The following is a 19,643-nucleotide window of genomic DNA, read 5'->3' as shown; positions in this document are numbered from 1 at the left end:
TAGAAGACAATAAATGAGGTTCTCCTTGTTTTTTTAATGTCTCTGAAAAGAATCGGAAACCCAAAAGTTGCCACTGGCTGCAAGGTGATTTATCATCATCAGAGTCACCAGGAAAAGGAACCCCCGGGCTTAAGGGTTTCCTGTGCTAGAAAAGAGGCCTGCACGGGCCATGAGGCAAACGTGATGGTTCATTATGCCTGGAGGAGCCATGTAACCACTTTACCTGTGGTCTGGAAACTACGTTTGATTCCAGCCTGGCTCTAGGATGAGGCTACCGAAGCTCTAAATACAAGTTTCTTGTATTTTCTTTTTTTTGTGATGTAACTTATTTCAACAACAGAGCTTCATCCACATGATAGGGGAGTCTACATTATGTTCTAACATTAAAAATAAAACACCAATCACCGTTAGCTCCATTCTCACAATAAAGCCAGAAAGATGCATATCTAAAGCAAAGCCTTATTACTCAAGGAAATAACATTTTCTTGTTTTTTTAACAAAAAAATTAAATTCACCACATATATATTTATTCCCAGGTTATAATTCAGAACCATGTTTCATATATATATTGACCTGTTTTTATTCTTCCATCTCTTCCAATGACTCCATCAGGGTCAACACTTGTAACAAAAATAGGCAAGTCCCATTCCCAATTGGATACTCCTCCTGCCACTGTCATTCCTAAAGACTCCGTGTGGTCCTTCACGATGCTCACAACCTTCTCATAACACATGGTATAGCGATTAATGTTCTGGCGGGGACAAAAATATATATATGTTGCAATATGACATATGGTACAGAATGTGCGAAATATAGTTACAGAGAGGGAAGGAAAAAGATAAGAGGGGTGGGAAAACAAGGAAAATCTAGGGGGGTGAAAAAAAAGATGGAGAAGTGGGGAAAAGGTAGGTCTAAATATTCTTGCATTAGGACCCCAAACAAATTATGCAGCCACTGAATACACAATGCAGAGCCCCCTTACCTTATATATCTCCTAGTGATTTTATAATCACAGAAGAAGTAATAACAATTTATCATTTATGAACATATATAATCATTTTTGATTTACATAGCACCGACATATACTAAAATGCTGTACAATACGTTATACCGACAATTACATATATATATATATATATATATATATATATATATATATATATATACAGGTGAGGAGGACCTTAAAATCTAAAGGATTTAAACTGAGTAGAAAACATTGTGTAAATATTAATAATAATCATAACAATACAGACATATCTATATATCCAATCTGCATTGGTCCTAATAGTAAATCTTGGGGCTTGATATCTGAGGTTGTAAATGCGTTCCGTATCAAAGGACTGATATGTCAAAGGCAGTTTGTGTGTAATATATATAGTTCTCGGTGGTTATAAGTTCTTGATGTTATCTGCAGTTTTGGACAACTGTCCTTCTAGACTGACCTTTTCAATCCGTGACATAGATAGATGGAATACAGCATGTACCCTGTTTGTCATGTTTATGCTAAGATAAATGTTTAGATGAGGCTCAGAATGCGCACACGTGTCCCACACACAAGGGCCACAGCTGCGTGTGCAGAGGAAGCGGAGCTGGAAAGCCCAGCGAGCCCTGCAGCTGCATCACTACGAGAGAAATGTGTGAGGCAGCCATCAGATCCACAACACAAAAGTACATCTCGTCAGTTAGCCAGGATTTTATAAGTGCTTGGTTGGTGACGGAAAACAAATCCCCCACAGATAGAAGCTGACCTATTTAAAAACCCATATTCCTTCCATAGATAAAATAAAACTACGTTACAATCTGTGTGATACGTACATGGCAGGCACACTTGCGGAATGGTTCCTCTATATGTGTTGGCCTGTTTGCATTTTCTTTATGTGGGAGATATATTTAGTGATATAATGTCGTAACGCCGCAGATGAAGGCATGGAAGCATGTCATGCAATTGTCTAATAACATTTTAATTGTGGTCCGACATGCTAAGCTGCGCCTGAACATTTTATCCTGCGATGGCTTTTTCTACATGAAATGGACATAGATAGACCCACAGTTCTGAATAATTAATGCACATATCCGGCATATAAATGTATACAAAAGGCAAAATAGCCACAATATTGGGATATTACAGTATTGCAGTATACTATGTGCTAATTGTGCATACTTAAAATGGTTTTACTTGTTGTCCACCCTTGACGTGCTTGTGCGTTATAAAATTGCACGCTGGAACATAGGTGTGGGTTTGTGCACCGTTTTGGGTCATTTAGTGGTGTTTTCACAAAGCTGGCTGTAGGGGTCACAGATCGAAACATAACCGCTAGACATGCCCTTCTGGACATATGAGAAACCATAGGGGGCTAGGAGGCCTACAGGGATGCTCAATATTTAATAGCACTGATGGTTACATAGTATAGATGCATACATAGGTAATATGCTACATGTGTTTAGCAAGACTGATACATAATACGTGGTATTGAACGCAAAGACGTTCTCATTTAACAGCTGCGTTACTTTTTAATTTGAATGTCCGGTGAACCAAGGTTGCCGGCGCAATAAACAAATGTCTTCCTCTGTGCTTGTTTACTTGTCTATGTATAGCAACATGGTTATTGCAAGTGTCTAAATATTAAGACACGAAGCCCAAGGATGTTTTTGTATGCATGAACAAAAAACACACACACATACAAGAAATAAAGAAAGAATTCCAAAAGAAGGGGAAAACAAAAACCTTTTTCAAGTTCTATCCCCCACCCCCATCTTTCAAACAAATGACATAGCACCCTTGCCTTACAACAGGCGAAATCCTGTAGGAGTATCGGTGGGGTAAAGCAGAGTTCATTCTGACCAAATGATAAGGAACATTTCAGCAAAACCTTTAATATTTATTTAAGGATAATAACAATTCAATGCAGTAATTACACTCTCGGTCATATCTATCTCATGCTCCAGGGTTCGGAGCTAATTATTTTAAAATGGTAACCTTTAACAGGAAATAGTGAAATATTGTCTATGCAAAAATAGTATTGCGGTAATAATTTTTTGGGATTACAATTTCATTTTTAGGACAAGTTTTATCAATCGCCTCTATCAGGTCTCACATTAGCAATACCCAACAGAAAAAAGTACAATTCCTAGAAAGAAAGAAATGATTGCTATAATATTGCCAATAAACATACGTCATGCAGCCGTGCTAAATATTCTACATTCTGGACCTGTATTTTTCCCATTAATGTTGGGTTTGCTAAATATTGACTTTTACAACACAGCAAGAATGACAAACGAGACAGGGCCGGCCCGACAATGGAGCCGAGTGGGGCAACCGCTCCAGACGGCACTTTGCCGCTCCAAGCCCCTTTTTTTTTTTTTTTTTTGAACCGAGAAGAGAGAGAAAGGGGCGCCGAGTGGTTTTCGCTTACCAAGTTGTCAGTACCCGCTCGGCGTCCCTCTCTCTCGTCTCTGCGAGCCCTCGGTCTCGGTGCCGGCTTGTAACGTTGAGCGTCGGAAGATGACGCCATTTCCGGCGCTCAGCATTACAAGCCAGCACCGAGACCGAGCAGGGAGACTCACCGCAGGACTGCTGAAAGGTAAGTACGGGGGGGGGAGAGGAAGGGTAGATAATGGGGCGGCGGCAGGGAGAGGAAGGGTAGATAATGGGGCGGCGGCAGGGAGAGGAAGGGTAGATAATGGGGGGGGGGCGGCATTTTAAACTTTGCCCCAGGCGGCATTTTGTCTTGGGCCGGCCCTGAAACGAGACATGGCAATACATATCACTCATTCACTAATTTTGTCCAAGGGACAATGAAACCCCTATTTATGAAAATTAAATAAAGTTTTGGATTGTTGTCCAATTCTTTTACACTGGGTTTGATACCATTGACATGAATAAGGTCCAGATAGGTGATTAAGGCTGACACCCGTCATGCATAACATTACATTTATTTATATAGTGCCAGCAGATTCCACAGGCATGTTAACAATAAGTGAATAACATTAACACACATTAAGAAATACTGGTGCAGTATAATGGCTTAGGCCGATTAGCCTTGGCGGCAAGTCGGGGGCGGGGGGGGGCTAGCATCTCATTCACAAAAATGGGGACAGATGTGGCTATTAAGCAATCAGTACAGAGGACGGTGGCTGTGGAGATAAGTCCTATGGGGTGGCTGTGGGCTCTACCCTGAGTCAGGAGTGGGCCAGGCCATTATACATGGCAACCTCTCATGTATATATATATATATATATATATATATATATATATATATATATATATATATATATATATACCTAATATTTTTCTATTAAGATTTATGTCACTTACAGAGACACTGAATAACAGTCTGAACCTTCCCAAATTTGTGTGCCAAAACTGTAGTCTTGATTTATTTTACTTGTTGTTTACTAATGTTTTTCTATAGGATATTTACAGATACTGGAAGTAATGTTTTATCAACAATTTGCCCAGATGTATGTTTGTATAATGAATGGCTCTTTAAACATGTCATTAGGAGAGGAAAATCATGTCTTCCTCCTCTGCTAGATAAGTGAGCCAGCTGTGCATGCTAGTTCTCACTGTGCAAATCCACACTGCCCACTCACATTTGTTTTAGGAATGACCAATCATCTTAAATCGAAAAACGAATGATTGTACAAGAAGTCGCCATGGTATGAACCAGATGCTGGGATGTGGTCTCAAACTCCTTGATCTATGCTTTAATCCAGAGTCTGCAAAGAACTTAAGCCTCTTACAGCTGTTATCATAACACATTACATTTTGCTGCAGGAGACAAGGCTGTCATTCTAGTCTGTTTGGGTCACTTATACAGAGCCAAGGCGTAAAATAGATACTTGACACAATTTGTCCCACTAAGAACATAAGCAACACAAACGGCTTCTTACAAGGTTCCAAATATGTTAACAACATATTCTATTCCAAGAGAGCTCTTGTACTCAATATATTTTGTGAGTCGCTAGAAGGCTGGAGTGCTGTACAACAGATTGCAAAACATTAATGGAGTACATGATGGAGTTTGTAGGTGAGTTGGAGATTCTGACTCCCTGACTAATGTTATACATTAAATGTGAACCCCAGTGAACTTTTTCCTGCAAGAACGTTGGTGTGGGCCCTGCATTATGGATATGGAATGTGGAAGATTTCCTAAACTTATTTAGCTATGAGTTACACAGGGTCAACTCAGCCCTTCTTCACTAGAGAGTGGCCAAAAAGCCATGGATAAGTGCTCCTGAACTCAGTATTATTTATTTAGCAGTTCCTGAGCTGGCATAAACTACCAAGGCTTACTCATGAAACCATAATTTATAGGTGAGTTATGGCAATTTTTTTTCATAATCTGCAGTCAATTATGAATTATATAGGGCTAACTACTACTTACAAGAGAAACGTACCAGCAAAGGCCCTTCCTAGTGCATAGCTAAGTCGACAATAAATATTTCATCTCATATTAACACACATATAACCAATAGTTTAGTGAATTAATCTGAGTGTTGACATGAGTACAAGAAGTACAAATTTAGATCTGGGTATGGCTGTAAATTTAGGTTATTTAGATTTTGCTTTGGCATTTAATATGGTGCCTCATGAGAAACTGGCCTCGACTGATAACTACTTAAAGGATGAGTTGTTATAAATAGTATTAGTTGGGTAATATATTATATAAAAGAAAATATGTAAGGTTGTAAATTTAGTTCATGATGAGCGTTTGTTTCAAAATAATTTCATTCATTGAGTCAATGATCAGTGAAATGGTTGATGATGTTCAATATTGATAAATGTAAAGTAATGAATTTGGGTAGTACCAATACACATGATTATTATAAGCCAAATAGAGTCAGACTGGGAAACCTATTTAAAAAGGTTTGGGGATACTCCAATCTTAGTAACCATATGCTGCAATTAAGTAGCAGCTACTAAAGATAAGAGATTACTAAAATGAATTGAAAGGGGTATTTTCAATTTGAGATTTCAAAATGTGGTTATGCATCTACACAAAGCATTGGTTATAATATGCAGTTCAATTTTGGCCACCAATTCACAAAAAAGACTTTAGCAGTAAAGACAGTTTGGCTAAAATGAATTTATTTATTCTAGAAAGGAGGCACCTACGGGATGATCTCTTTACAACATACAAAAACATTTTCCTATGGAGTGAACCTTCACATTTATTGCGATTAGAGGAGCCACAATCCCATATTAAACAAAGAACAACATTATCGACAGTAAGGGCTGTAAAGCTCTGTAGTGTACAACTATAGGCAGTGACCGCAAGTACTTTGAATATTTAGAGGTACACATAGTTATTTAAAAGGTGTCAATCCATGGTTTATTCTGATTGCTTGCCCATGGAACTATGAAGACCCCCTCTCCTTCTGGGAAAAACTGATATCTGGTTAAATGTTTGTTTTAACCTTCATCTGAATCAATAGAGATATCATGATGTTGAATTAGATTGGCCTTTTTTTTTAAAGTCACTTTTTAGTATATAAAGGTAAGGAGTAAGTAGAATACAGAGAGGGAAGTAATCAAATACTGTATATATAGCATTGGCATCAAGCGCCACTGAACTTTAAAAAAATCAAAAATGTAAAATAATGTTTCCAGGAGGTAAGTCTTCCTAGAGGAGATACATCAATTTTTTAGAATATATTTCAAATAGATCTAAATTCACATTAACCCCCAAAATTAGTTTTTTTCTGCATGTGCTATTATTGTAACCATGAAGAAGGCTTTACAAGGCTGTATTTTAATATACTATATTTCCAATATTGAGTATATACTAACTATAACAAAATATCCATTGAGCTATACAATCATTAAATATAATGCCTGATGAATTGATGAACCTCTCAGTCTAGGCAAGCTCTGGTACTGCTGAGGATTACAAAACCATGCTTAGCTAGCTTTGGTGCCAGAGACTTCCTATCCCTTTTTGAGGCAAATAACATGACCTTGATGATATCTTCAAAGTCAACAAACATCCTAAGGCATTCCAGCGATTCTACCAGATAAGTTATTTTCATAATAATTCACAGGTGAGATTAAAGCAGTCCAAAGGAATAGGGTGCAGAGGCAGAAAGCACAAACGTTGGTTAGTCACCGGAGAGCACGTTACCCCTGGCTGAATCCTTCCTTTACTCCCTCCATTGACTGTATTTTCGAGAAGACCCGTTGTATGTTAGGTTGGAACATGGATTATTGGGGTAGTCTGTGTCCACTAAATATGTTTACTGGGTCATTTACTAAAAATCACCTCTCTGAATGAAAGTTTCTAGCCTATGCCTTTGACAAGCAGTCAATATATAAAAATGTGATTCTGATTCAGAGTCTGAGAAAGTTTGTGGCCCTAGCAACAAATGGGTAAGGCCTTCCTGGTTGGAGCATTCCATTGGTTGCTATGGTAATAAGACCATTTTTGAGACCCAAGCCGGCAAATACGAAGTATATGTAAAGTATATGTGGGGAATTAGACCAAGCACACCAACATCACTCTCATTTTACAATAAATAGTAATAAAATACCTTGTTAAAATGGTTTCTCTCATTTGAACATGGCGGAGGGCTGCCGTTGCTATGCCACCCAGCCTCCTGCAAGATATCAGGGGTGTGATGTCTGGTCTGCCGGGAAACAATAAAGTAAACCCCCTCCTGGCTGGCCTGTGTGATGAAAGACAGATGTAAATCCTGCTGCTTTAGTCATCTAGACAGCAAGTTTCCTACAAGTTCAGAAAGGTCAGGTCTTAGTCCTGAGGTTGGTTTCTTTAATCCCTCATAAAGTAAGGAAGCCTCCATTTTTTTCTATCTGTGCAGCAGAGAAGGGGTTAACAGAAAGCTGTGCTCTTTATTAGAAGTAACAGGAAAAGCAGATCGACATCAGTTTTTTGGGGGGACACTACAATGGAAACCACTGTATATACATCCTCCATTCTGATACATAAAAACCCAGCACACCAGAGGTTAATAAGCAAGGAGGAGAAAGTGTAAAAAAAGAATAATCGATAATCAAGAGAGGATACACAACCCCTGTCATTCCAGACTGCAATCCCAATTTACTGCCTGAACATTATGAAAGAGAACGCAGAGAATTGTGGGAGATTTAGTCCACAGCAGCTGGGGAGGTAGAGGTTGCGCATCCTTGCTTTTAGGAAAAGGATAGCACATTTTATTAACAAGATATTAATTCGTTTTGCCAACAATAATATTCCTCATCTGTTCCTCAAGAATCTGTCTCCCATTTCAAAACCAATGCATTGCGGGCCTACCGTGTACATTCGTTTCCGCGTGAAAGGATCAGGGAGAATTCACCATATTACATTTTTCCACCAGTTCTCACTGCGTACGTTTGGAGAAGCTTGCCCTTTTTGATCAGTGCATTTATTTTCTATTAAGCAGGGATCCATTAACCAACAATGCTTATATTATTATTATTATTATCTTTTATTTATATAGCGCCAACAGTTTACGCAGCGCTTAATACAATACATAAATTGAAGGGATATGACAAGACAAGAATTGACCGACTAAGACAAACCGATACATTTAGTGGAGAGATATACAAAACATTCATGATACATGGCATCGATTTTAATGCAAAGATGATATATATATTTTCTATAAGCATCTTCAGTTAAAGGAGCCATCTGGTCACCCTATAAAGCTTAACCACATATATCACGACCATCGTAGACACTATACATTTCAAATAGTAAAATGAGATGTGGTGAAAGGCTTGACAAGGAAAACATGGCTTTTTAAGTGAACCCAAGACCTACTCATGTAACAGACTCACGCATTTAGAAAAAGAATAAAGTTACATTTATAAACCAATGTATTCTTGTAACTTTTAAGGCTGTGGAACACTATGATATACACCCAACAGCCCCTAGAAAAGAGAGAATTAGGGGAGGTAATGGGGACTGAGGATTTGGGTGCACTACAATAAGCTCAAAGAAGGAAAGAAAAGAGATTTGGGGTAGCTCAGTTTAATATTTATTTTTTTTCTTAATTTTTCCCTTTCCTGTCCTTATGAGCCTGGCTCTCTGAGCCCATGCATGGGTCAAGATAAATGTGCCCTCTATAAACACACAGCAGGGTGCTGCAATGGGCTCAAAGACAGAGCGGAAGATGGGATTTCAGTCGGCTTGGCTTAATTTTAAACTTATCCTAACATTGTACTTTCTTGTCCTTACGAGCTGAACAAGTTGGGCTGTAGACTTGATCCACTAGCTGTAGACTAAGCTGTCTTCTTCTAGTTGAAAATTTGCCCTTGGTTGGAAAGAGTAGTACAAAATGTTTTATTTCAGGATTCATTCATTCTGACTAATAAGTGTAGACCTCCCAATGATTATTTTCTATTGGTTTCACTTTTTCATAGGAATGTACACACAGTGGGCCCATGGAGAATAACTTATCAAACATCAGTAAGCAGATGTTTCATGCTAGCCATCAATTTCTCAGCCTAGATCTGTTGTGAAACAGCAGCAGCTTCAGGATAGGTACTTTATCAACACACAACTAGCAAGTCTAGTAGTTAGAGATTTACACAAAATAAGCAGCCTCATGTGAATAGTGTGTATGTTTTTCATGCATTAATGCACTTTGGCATAAGTAATCTATCAAGCGGTGATCCCAAAGGTTCAGCCAAACAGCCACTTTCAAAGATACTCTGTGTCTGTGCTATGTATCTGCCTTTAAGGTGCAGTGCCCCGTAGGAAAGTTTATATATCTAAGCATTTTTTTCCCAGTCATTTGCCCCATAATTTAAGATGTCCCCTGAGGACTATGTAGCAGTGGGAGTAAGGTTTTTAAACCCAAAACAACATGTTAACAAGTCTAGCCAGAGTCCGTATTATTGAATTTCAGAAATTAAATATTTCAAGAATAAACCCACTGCCTTAAGGTATGAAGTTTGAAAGTGGATAACTTTTACATTCTGAGTCAAGTACATTTATATTAATAAGTAAAATAAAATGATATTAATTTATATGCAAAGCAACTTGGCTGGGACCTTGCCATTTGACAGCCTATAATAAATTCTTCTTGTCACGGAGCTGGCTAGTCCGACCGACTACCTCCGCTGTCTTGTGCTCCCTTAGCCTGGGACAACACACTTTCTTCGGTTCCCCAGTCTCTAGCCGAGACTCAGTGTAGGGTAAAACCAAACCAAGACTGATTTATTTCTCACACACAGGACTGGATATATCCAGCAAAACACACATTAACATAAAACAAGATATTGGGACACAAACCGCCCCCTTAATCTGCCTCCCAGAGACAACAGGGGCAGTAGCGGGATTAACAATACAATAGGGGGAGGAGACTGATTTATATAACATTAAACTGAAACAATGGTGGTCACTCCCTGGTGGCAGATCCTGGCTGTCTGCTGGAGATAATCCCCTCAGCCAGTGATGAGATGATACTGCTGGGGTAGCCACAGAAGCCTTTACAAACCCAGGGCCCATAGTCAATAGGGAGGAGGCTGGCAGTTAGGCTTCTCCAGTGGTCCCAGTGATGGAGGCTTCCGTCACAATTCTCCCCCCTTCGAATTGGACTGACACAGGATGAGACCCCAAACAGGTTGACTCCGTAGTCAGTCAGTTTATTTGGCCCATCAATGCCCTCCCAAAATTGGTGCTCCTGCTGCTGCTGGGGAGATGGGCCTGGTGCGCCATCTCCTGGGTACCGCTGGGGAGGGATGCCTCCTGCATCCCCTCCCTGGTGCTCCTGCTGCCGTTGAGGAGGGAGGTCAGGTTGATCCAGTCCCGGAATTAGGTTCTGCCGCTGGGGAGATGGACCGGCTGTTCCACCTCCCTGCTTCTGCTGGTGAGGCGGGTCGGCCGCTGTATCTCCCTGAATTCCTGCAGCTTTGGTAGGTGCTGGGCAGAGGCCAGCGATGCTCTGTCCGGTTGCCAGCACTTCAGCTGGGGTTAGGGAATCTTGTGGGTCGGCTTGCCGCTGGGGAGGGAGGACCGGTTCCTCCGCTCCTGGACATGTGAGCTGCCGTTGGGGAGATGGGCCGGCTGCCGCATCTCCCTGGATCCCTATAGCCATTGAAGGTGTGGGGCAGAAGCCAGCAGCGCTCTGCCCCGTTGCCAGCTCTTCAGCTGGGTGGGTGCTAGTGGAGACCGCAGTCCCATCCACTACCCCCAGAAAACTTTCTTCCTTTCCCTGGGAAGGAAAGCCAATTGCAAGCTGTCCCTGACCAACATCCTCAGATGTAAAACCAATTAGATCCACAATCTCTGGATCCGGTTGTGGCGTAAAGTCACATAGCTCTGGTATCGTATCTGGATTAGCTGCCCAGTATCCCTGTGACTCAGGGGTGGAGACCGCAGTCCCATCCACCCCGCCTGAGTCAACATCTTCAGATGACCACTCAATAACATCCACAAAATCTCTGGACACTGGGGCATTCTGTTGAACGCGGTCGAACAGTTTTTTATATGCCTTCTCCAGTTCCCACTCCTGTATAATTAAAAAGTCTAAATCACCTTTAAGTCCTAGTGCATCTGGGAGGTCCCACTCCCTTAAATCCCGGATATCCTCAATCCGCCACTCCGCTGTACTTCCGAAGTCCGGATCCTCCTGAAGACTATCCCATAATAATCCCAGGCCACCGAAGTCATAGCCCTCTGGAGAACATTCTTTCACAGTTCCCCAATATGCTTGCTCTGTATACCACTGCAGAGCCCTATAGTGATCTTCCAGCTCTACCTCCTGTTGGACCAGCTTGTCCAATTCAGATACCCATTGCTCCTGGGGTTGTTGTCCCAGGAATGACATCCGTAGTTCCCGCTGGTCTCTAATCTTTTGTTCGGAGCTTGGAAGACACTGACCCCGTCGTATAACAGCCCTCTGCCATACTGACCGTCAAACCACTTGCCTCAGTTTCTGGTATTGTTCTGTAGGCAGTGCAGTGGTGTAGCAGGAGAGGATGACCCAAAGTAGCCACTGGAATTCTGATACCACATCCATGTCCTCGTCAAGGCGACCGAAGTCTGCCGTCCTGTCGGTTAATCCCGGTAGAAAGTAAGTGTCCCTCAGACTAAGAAGCAATCCCGCCGCTTGCCACCAATGTCACGGAGCTGGCTAGTCCGACCGACTACCTCCGCTGTCTTGTGCTCCCTTAGCCTGGGACAACACACTTTCTTCGGTTCCCCAGTCACTAGCCGAGACTCAGTGTAGGGTAAAACCAAACGAAGACTGATTTATTTCTCACACACAGGACTGGATATATCCAGCAAAACACACATTAACATAAAACAAGATACTGGGACACAAACCGCCCCCTTAATCTGCCTCCCAGAGACAACAGGGGCAGTAACGGGATTAACAATACAATAGGGGGGGGAGACTGATTTATATAACATTAAACTGAAACAATGGTGGTCAATCCCTGGTGGCAGATCCTGGCTGTCTGCTGGAGATAATCCCCTCAGCCAGTGATGAGATGATACTGCTGGGGGTAGCCACAGAAGTCTTTACAAACCCATGGCCCATAGTCAATAGGGAGGAGGCTGGCAGTCAGGCTTCTCCAGTGGTCCCAGTGATGGAGGCTTCGGTCACACTTCTTATCTGTCAATTTAATAGATGAGGCTGATCTATAAATGTTTTCCGTGGCAGTATTAACCAATTCAGTAATTAAACCATATACAAAAACATAGTAGATGCATGGATGTTGTTCAACCTAATTTTCAAAGGACTATACTAAAGTTATAAATATACAGCGATTTGCAGTAGTGCCTGCCCTGTGAATTTTAAATAGATAAACATGTTACTGATAAAAAGCAATATTACCTTTTATTTATTTTTTATTATTTAAGTGATAACATGTTCCCCAAAAAAGCAGATCAAGCCCATGACATACTCCAATCTGCAGTTTGCTATTTGTTCCCTTCTGGTAATTAGAGACAAAATGGGAATAAAATGTGATGTGATGGTTCTCTGATGTTAAAGCTTTGGCTGGAGGTATCTCAGTTTAGAGCGTCCATATTTTATGAGCTTAAATTCAGTTTCTGCTTCTGCCATATCTTTTCTCTCTGTTGTTTTAGCCTTAATCATCTGTTCCTCAACCGTAACCTTAAAGGCTTGTGCCACCGGGCATCTTGGGGGTCTTCAGAACCTCCTGCATTATTACTGTTCTCCCTAATACACAATGAGCTGCAGCCTATAGTGGTATTTCATACGTTGCATGGACATTGTAGATCTACAAATAATGGTTAGCCTGTCAATTACTCAGTCAGAGGACCAGGCTTGGAGATATCTTAACTTTTTTATGGAGAAGTGTTCATGGAGACAATGTTACTAGTCCTCTATACAGACTGAAACTCAAAGAAAGGAGTAGGCAGCAAGAGGTTTTTGGCAGGCATTTCACCAAATGTCCTATATACATTACATGCCTTTCTTTGGAAAGGTCACTGCTTACCTATGTAGTTCTTTCCCAAAAAGACTACCCATGTGTAACATGTATCATGAGGCTATTTAACAGAACCATATTAAGCTAGTTTAAAGTATTAGGCCCTATGGCCTGCTATACAGGGGCATGTAATTAATTTGATTTGGAGCAGATATGGATTAAAACAGGAGCCCATAACTATCACATATAACAATGCAAATCTAGTGACTTGGTGAGCAGGATATACAGGTTTACAGAAGCAGGATTAACCCGAACCGGTTGTGTTATGATTGCAAAAGTACCGTAATGTTATAATTAAAAGAGAACATAGTAACAACTACACGTGCCTCAAAAGTTCTAACAACTATTATTATACTATATTATATTATTATACTTTTCATGGTAAGTGGCAATGTTGAATGGAAAAGAGTATTCTTCTGCTTGGTACAATTATGTATTCCTTAGTTTCGTTCACTCCTCCTTAATAATAACCATCTTTTGTCTAGATACTCCTCTTTCTGGGTCTCCAGTTTTTCATTATCTGCTATATTACTGATATGTAGTTCTCAACGCTTAAAGTCTCAGGGAAAAATTTCTCATTTAGCATAAAATACAGTGCTCCTGGAGGCTGCCATTGCTGTGATGTATTGTGTGATATTGTTGGGGACTTTCCCTGCTCAAACAGCACACTGAGCAAATTCTTTATGTCAATGCTAATGAAGTCCGTTCCTTTATAGGCTTTCATTAGTAAGACTGTTTGGCTGGGTTAATAAGGCTGAACCACATGTAGTATCCTAATTTAGCGTGTTTGGCTAACAGATTGGGAACACGTGCAAAAAGTGCTCCCATTGATTTCAATGCGCACAATGTCCTGCCACTGATTGGCAGTAAAAATGAGACCACAGAGAAGCTTCTCCTAAAGGTGAGTAGGATTTATTATTTTTTAACATTTTGAAGAATACATACTTCCCATAAAGTAGATTAGTACGCATTCTTCACTAGTGGGGCTCCATGATAGACTACCGGAACTCACACATGTGCCAGTGCTGGATCTGGCTGGCGGTGGGTATACACGCCATCTGCAAGCTAGGAAGTTGGGGGAAGGAGGCAGATACATGGAATGGTTCTGTTGAATCTCTCAATGTACTTGTAAGAGGGTAAAAACAACAATTTAAAATAAAGTGCATAGGATGGTTGGAGTGTCCCTTTAAGTAAAGAAAGACTGGGCAACATTCCCACATACAAACTAAATGCACATATTATTATGTTCAAAATTATCAAATCAGCAGCAGGAAGTAAAACAAAAACAATCCTTACCCTCAAAACCATACAAAAGCTACTCAAAGGCCATGAACTGTGACATGTATTTCATATGATTACTTCTGTGCTCTAAAACAAAAAAAACTTGGAAGAAAATTTTTATATTGTTTATGGGCATTCTTATAGGAATCTAAATGAAGATGTGATCCACAGTTCTTTATGAACTGCGTCATTTTATAGGATAACCATTATCACAAATGGTTTTACTTTTTGTGTTCAGTAAACAATGCAAACAGAGCGCAGCTGCTAATGCTCAGACAAGCAGACATGTTGTTTATTAGACTGCTAGATGTCTGGAGCAGAGGGCTGCTTAACTTAATGTTTGTGAATGCAGAAGAGATGAAAGCCGACAGCTCGAAGACAAAGTATCTCCAAAAATCTGCTACATGCCTTGTACCAAAGCAACAACGTGTTTCATATTATCGCTCCTATAAACTTTTCATTTATAAATGAGGTTATAGCTGATATGTTTCATGTACAGCCCCCTACAAGGTGTATTGAAGTACCCCTCAATGTATAAATCATGTTTTATATCTGAATGAGTATGTCATTGTGCATATATTTAATTAATATTGCCTTATACCCGGTTATATTATTAGGGAGAAAATAGGACCACATTTTGCAGAAAACAGTTGTTATGATTTGTTAATAAATTATATGATATGTACTTGCCTTTTAATTACAAAGGTCATTAGCGGCCACTGTCATCAATGGCACCAAGAAGCCTTTAGGCCCCTAAGACCTGTGGGCTACAGCAGCTTTTCATAAGTCATTGAGCTTCACCATATAGATCTTTTGAGGATACCTACAGTACTCACTGCATTGTGAAAGACATGTGAAGGTCGATATCATGAAGCACCTGAATTCTGGATGCCTGTATAACAATGAAAAGGTATATATATATACTACCATTCAAAAGCTTGGGGTCATTTAGCTGTTTTCATGGAAAACAAGGACATTTTTAGCTGTAACATAATTGCAAAATGGATTTCTAATGATCAATTAGCCTTTCATGCTTAAACTTCGATTGGCGAACACAACGTGCCATTCGAACACAGGAGTGATGGGAGTGATAAATGGAGTCTGTATGCTTATGAAGATATTCCATTAACAATCATCCATTGATTAAGTGATTCGTGCTACAAAGGGCCGGTTGATTTTAATGCTCTACACGCACTCAGTAGCCCCTTCTGTAAATGCATGGTCTACAGCTTCGTGGCTAAGCTGTGGTTACTCCTAGATCCTTCCAGTTACTTTTACAGTGTAACCACCTTACCTATGGCTACGGCAACCTCCCGCAGATGCCGTCGGACCTTGCGCATGCGCAGGCCACTCCAATGATAGCCGACCATTTACTCCTGTGGCAGTATACGCATGTGCAGGCCATTTCTCCATCTATTTGTGCACTTGGCTTGGGGCGGGGTTATCTGCCTGGGGCCTATTTTAGGGCTCCTTAGCTGTCCACTGGCTGCCTGTCAAAGAGATTCATTGCTTGTTCTCTGGGCTCTGCTCGTGCTTCTCAGTTATCCTGTTTGTTCTGGTTTTGACCTCGGCTACGTTTCACAGCTATCCTGACTTCTCCAATCCTTGACCTCGGCTTCGTTTGTGGACTGCTATACCCGTGTCCCAGACGCCTGTTCTGGTTCGTGTCTGGGTTCTGCACTGTGGATCCTCAGTTACTGATCCTGACCATTCCCGGCCGTTACAGTTTTGACAGGCCCTTATGGATCCCGCGGACCTTAGTCGTTTTTCATCTCGACATGAACAGCACAACCAGATCTTGGCTTCCCATGCGTCTCACCTCCTTGCCCTGGAACAGAAGCTGGACACTATGACTGATCTTCTTCAGGCTCTCTCCTCTCCAGCTGCTCCTGCTCCAGTCCTGGCCTCTGCCGCAGAGGGTTCCTCCGCTACAAGCTCTCCGGTCAAGCCCCCCAAGATGCCCATGCCGGACAAGTTCTCTGGTAATCCGCTTGAATGTAGGGGGTTCCTCAACCAGTGCCAGCTGCATTTCAGGACCCAGCCTCAAACCTTCTCCTCACATGCTACCAAGGTTGCCTTCATCATCAATCTATTAAGAGGGGAGGCTCTGGCCTGGGCCTCACCACTCATGGAGCAGCATTCTCCATTATTGGATAACGCTGATTCCTTTATTGTAGCCTTTCGGGCTGTTTTTGATGCTCCAGGACGCCGCGACAATGCAGAGACGTATATGATGGACTTGCAGCAAGGTAAAAGAACTGTTGCTCAGTATGCTGTAGAATTCCGTACCTTAGCATATGAAACAAAATGGAATAATGAGGCATTGAGAGCAGCATTTCGCAAGGGACTTAATAACCACTTGAAGGATGCTCTGACCTATCGAGACATTCCCGAGGACTTAGAGGATCTTATAGCCCTTTGTCTCAAACTGGATGCCCGAGGACAAGAGCGTAAATTGGAGAGAGAACGGGGTGGAAAACCTCGTCCATTCCATCCTTTTGTGTGCACACCTCCTCCATCTGTCAGCGCGACAGCCTCTGCAGAGGAACCCATGGACATTTGCCCTATTCTACATCTGTCCGAGGAGGAGAAAAGACGCCGTAGGATTCTGGGACTATGTATGTATTGTGGCCGGAAGGGCCACAGAGTCATCTCCTGCCCTCAGAAGCAGAAACGCCTAAGCTTAGCGGCGTTTGGAGGTTGTCCACTGAGCATCTTTACCATTACACCCCCTGTCCAGAATAGATTTTTAGTTCCTGCCACTCTCCAGTGGTCAGGCCAACGGGTGGTCACGCAAGCCTTCATAGACTCAGGGGCTGCTGGAAATTTCATAGACTCCATCTGGGCCAAGAACATGGGCATTCCGCTGATTCCTTGCATCCGCTCTATTCCGATTTCTGCATTGGATGGCTCCCCCCTCGGTTCTGGAGTGGTGTCCCATTCTACCATCCGAATTCTGATGACCATTGGTGTTCTCCACGAAGAGTCCATCTCTCTCAACGTCCTTCACAGTCCCCACATTCCGTTAATCCTAGGGCTACCTTGGCTGTCGCTCCATAATCCTAGGATAGATTGGGAAGCTAGACAGATATCTGCGTGGAGTGCCTCCTGCCAAACCTCTTGCCTCCGAAGTTACCGCGCGGCCAACACTGTGCTCGAAACTCCTGGAATCAATCCCCGACTACTCGTTCCCCTGCAATATCATGACTTCCTAGATGTCTTTTCTAAACAGAGGGCGGAGAGGTTACCTCCACACCGTCCGTATGACTGTGCCATCCAACTTCTGCCTGGTACTTCACCACCCTCTGGAAGAACGTATCCCTTGTCCGAACCAGAGAACCGCGCTCTTGCTCAATACATTGAGGAGAATCTCCAGAAGGGCTTCATCCGGTCATCTAGCTCTCCAGCTGGCGCAGGATTCTTCTTTGTTAAGAAGAAAGACGGCTCCCTCCGTCCGTGCATCGATTATAGGGGGTTGAATAGCATTACCATAAAGAACAAATATCCTATACCCCTGATCACTGAATTGTACGACCAACTCAAGGATGCAACCATTTTCACTAAACTAGATCTCCGCGGGGCCTACAATTTAATCCGGATTCGCCAGGGAGACGAATGGATGACTGCATTCAATACCCGGTATGGTCACTATGAGTACCTCGTGATGCCATTTGGGTTATGCAATGCACCTGCCGTATTCCAGAGTTTTGTTAATGACATATTTCGTGATATGCTGCTGTCTCATGTAATCGTTTATCTCGACGACATTTTGATCTATTCCAAGACTCTGCAGGACCACCGTGCACAGGTCCGATCAGTGCTCCAACGGCTCAGGGAGAACAACTTATTCGCCAAGGCAGAGAAATGCGAATTTGAGCGATCACGTACCTCCTTTTTGGGCTATATCATCTCTGAGGGTCATCTGGAGATGGATCCCAATAAGCTGGCCGCTGTGACTCAATGGCCCCTTCCTACTGATCTAAAGGGGATCCAGCGCTTTGTTGGTTTCGCCAACTACTACAGACGATTTATTAGAAATTTCTCTCACATCATTGCACCCATCACCGCCCTAACTAAGAAAGGCTCAGATCCTCGGACTTGGTCTCCGGAAGCCCTTGCAGCTTTCCGATGTCTCAAAGCCGCTTTTGCATCTGCACCTATCCTGAAGCGTCCGGATCCGACCAAACCATTTATCTTAGAAGTGGATGCTTCTGAATTGGGCGTAGGGGCTGTGCTGTCACAGAGACATCCATCTTCCAATAAGATTCATCCCTGCGCCTATTTTTCCAGACGTTTTACTCCCGCAGAGCGTAATTATGACATTGGTAACAGAGAGTTGTTAGCCATCAAATTGGCATTCGAAGAGTGGCGTCACCTCTTGGAGGGTTCAGAAACTCCTATTGTGGTCTACACCGACCATAAGAACCTCATGTACCTCGAGAATGCTAAACGCCTCAACCCAAGACAAGCTCGGTGGGCATTATTCTTTACCCGCTTTAACTTCAGAATCACGTATCGTCCTGGGTCAAAGAATGTAAAAGCAGACGCCCTCTCCCGGCAGTTTGAGGACTCCAATGTTGGAACCACCAACGAACCTATCATCCCCAGAGATCTCATCATAGGGACCATCAACGCCGATCTAACCCGACTGATCGCCGGTTCTCAATACCCACGACCCATGTCCCTTCGAGTACCTAGTCAACGCCTGTTCGTCCAGCCTCGGTTCATCAGACCTTTACTCGCTCAGTTCCACGCTTCTCCCGTCGCAGGACATCGTGGTATCCGCAACACCCTGTTCCTCCTGCAACGGACTTATTGGTGGCCCGGCATGCACAAGGACGTTAAAGACTTCATTCAGGCTTGTTTGGTCTGCGCCCGCCACAAAATCCCACGTTCCAAAAAGTCCGGGTTGCTGTGTCCCCTGCCTGTTCCCAAT

At 42.3% G+C, this 19,643-nt stretch overlaps 1 protein-coding gene across 1 annotated transcript in view; it reads right to left on the bottom strand.

The window, feature by feature from the left end:
* Positions 1-19,643, bottom strand: part of LOC149283236 (E3 ubiquitin-protein ligase LNX-like) — a 71,609-nt gene that overhangs the window by 14,914 nt on the left and 37,052 nt on the right. Inside the window, exons 6-7 of the mRNA XM_089497777.1 lie at positions 7,531-7,665; positions 574-751 (exon numbers count right to left, since the gene is read on the bottom strand). Of these exons, the coding sequence (XP_089353903.1) occupies positions 574-751; positions 7,531-7,665 (313 nt within the window). The remainder of the gene's footprint in view (positions 1-573; positions 752-7,530; positions 7,666-19,643) is intronic.

Source organism: Sceloporus occidentalis, unplaced genomic scaffold, assembly GCF_023333645.1.
Source record: "Sceloporus occidentalis isolate IW3139 unplaced genomic scaffold, rSceOcc1.0.p SCAF_107, whole genome shotgun sequence".
Classification (NCBI taxonomy): domain Eukaryota; kingdom Metazoa; phylum Chordata; class Lepidosauria; order Squamata; family Phrynosomatidae; genus Sceloporus; species Sceloporus occidentalis.
This window is presented reverse-complemented; position numbering and strand designations above follow the sequence as displayed.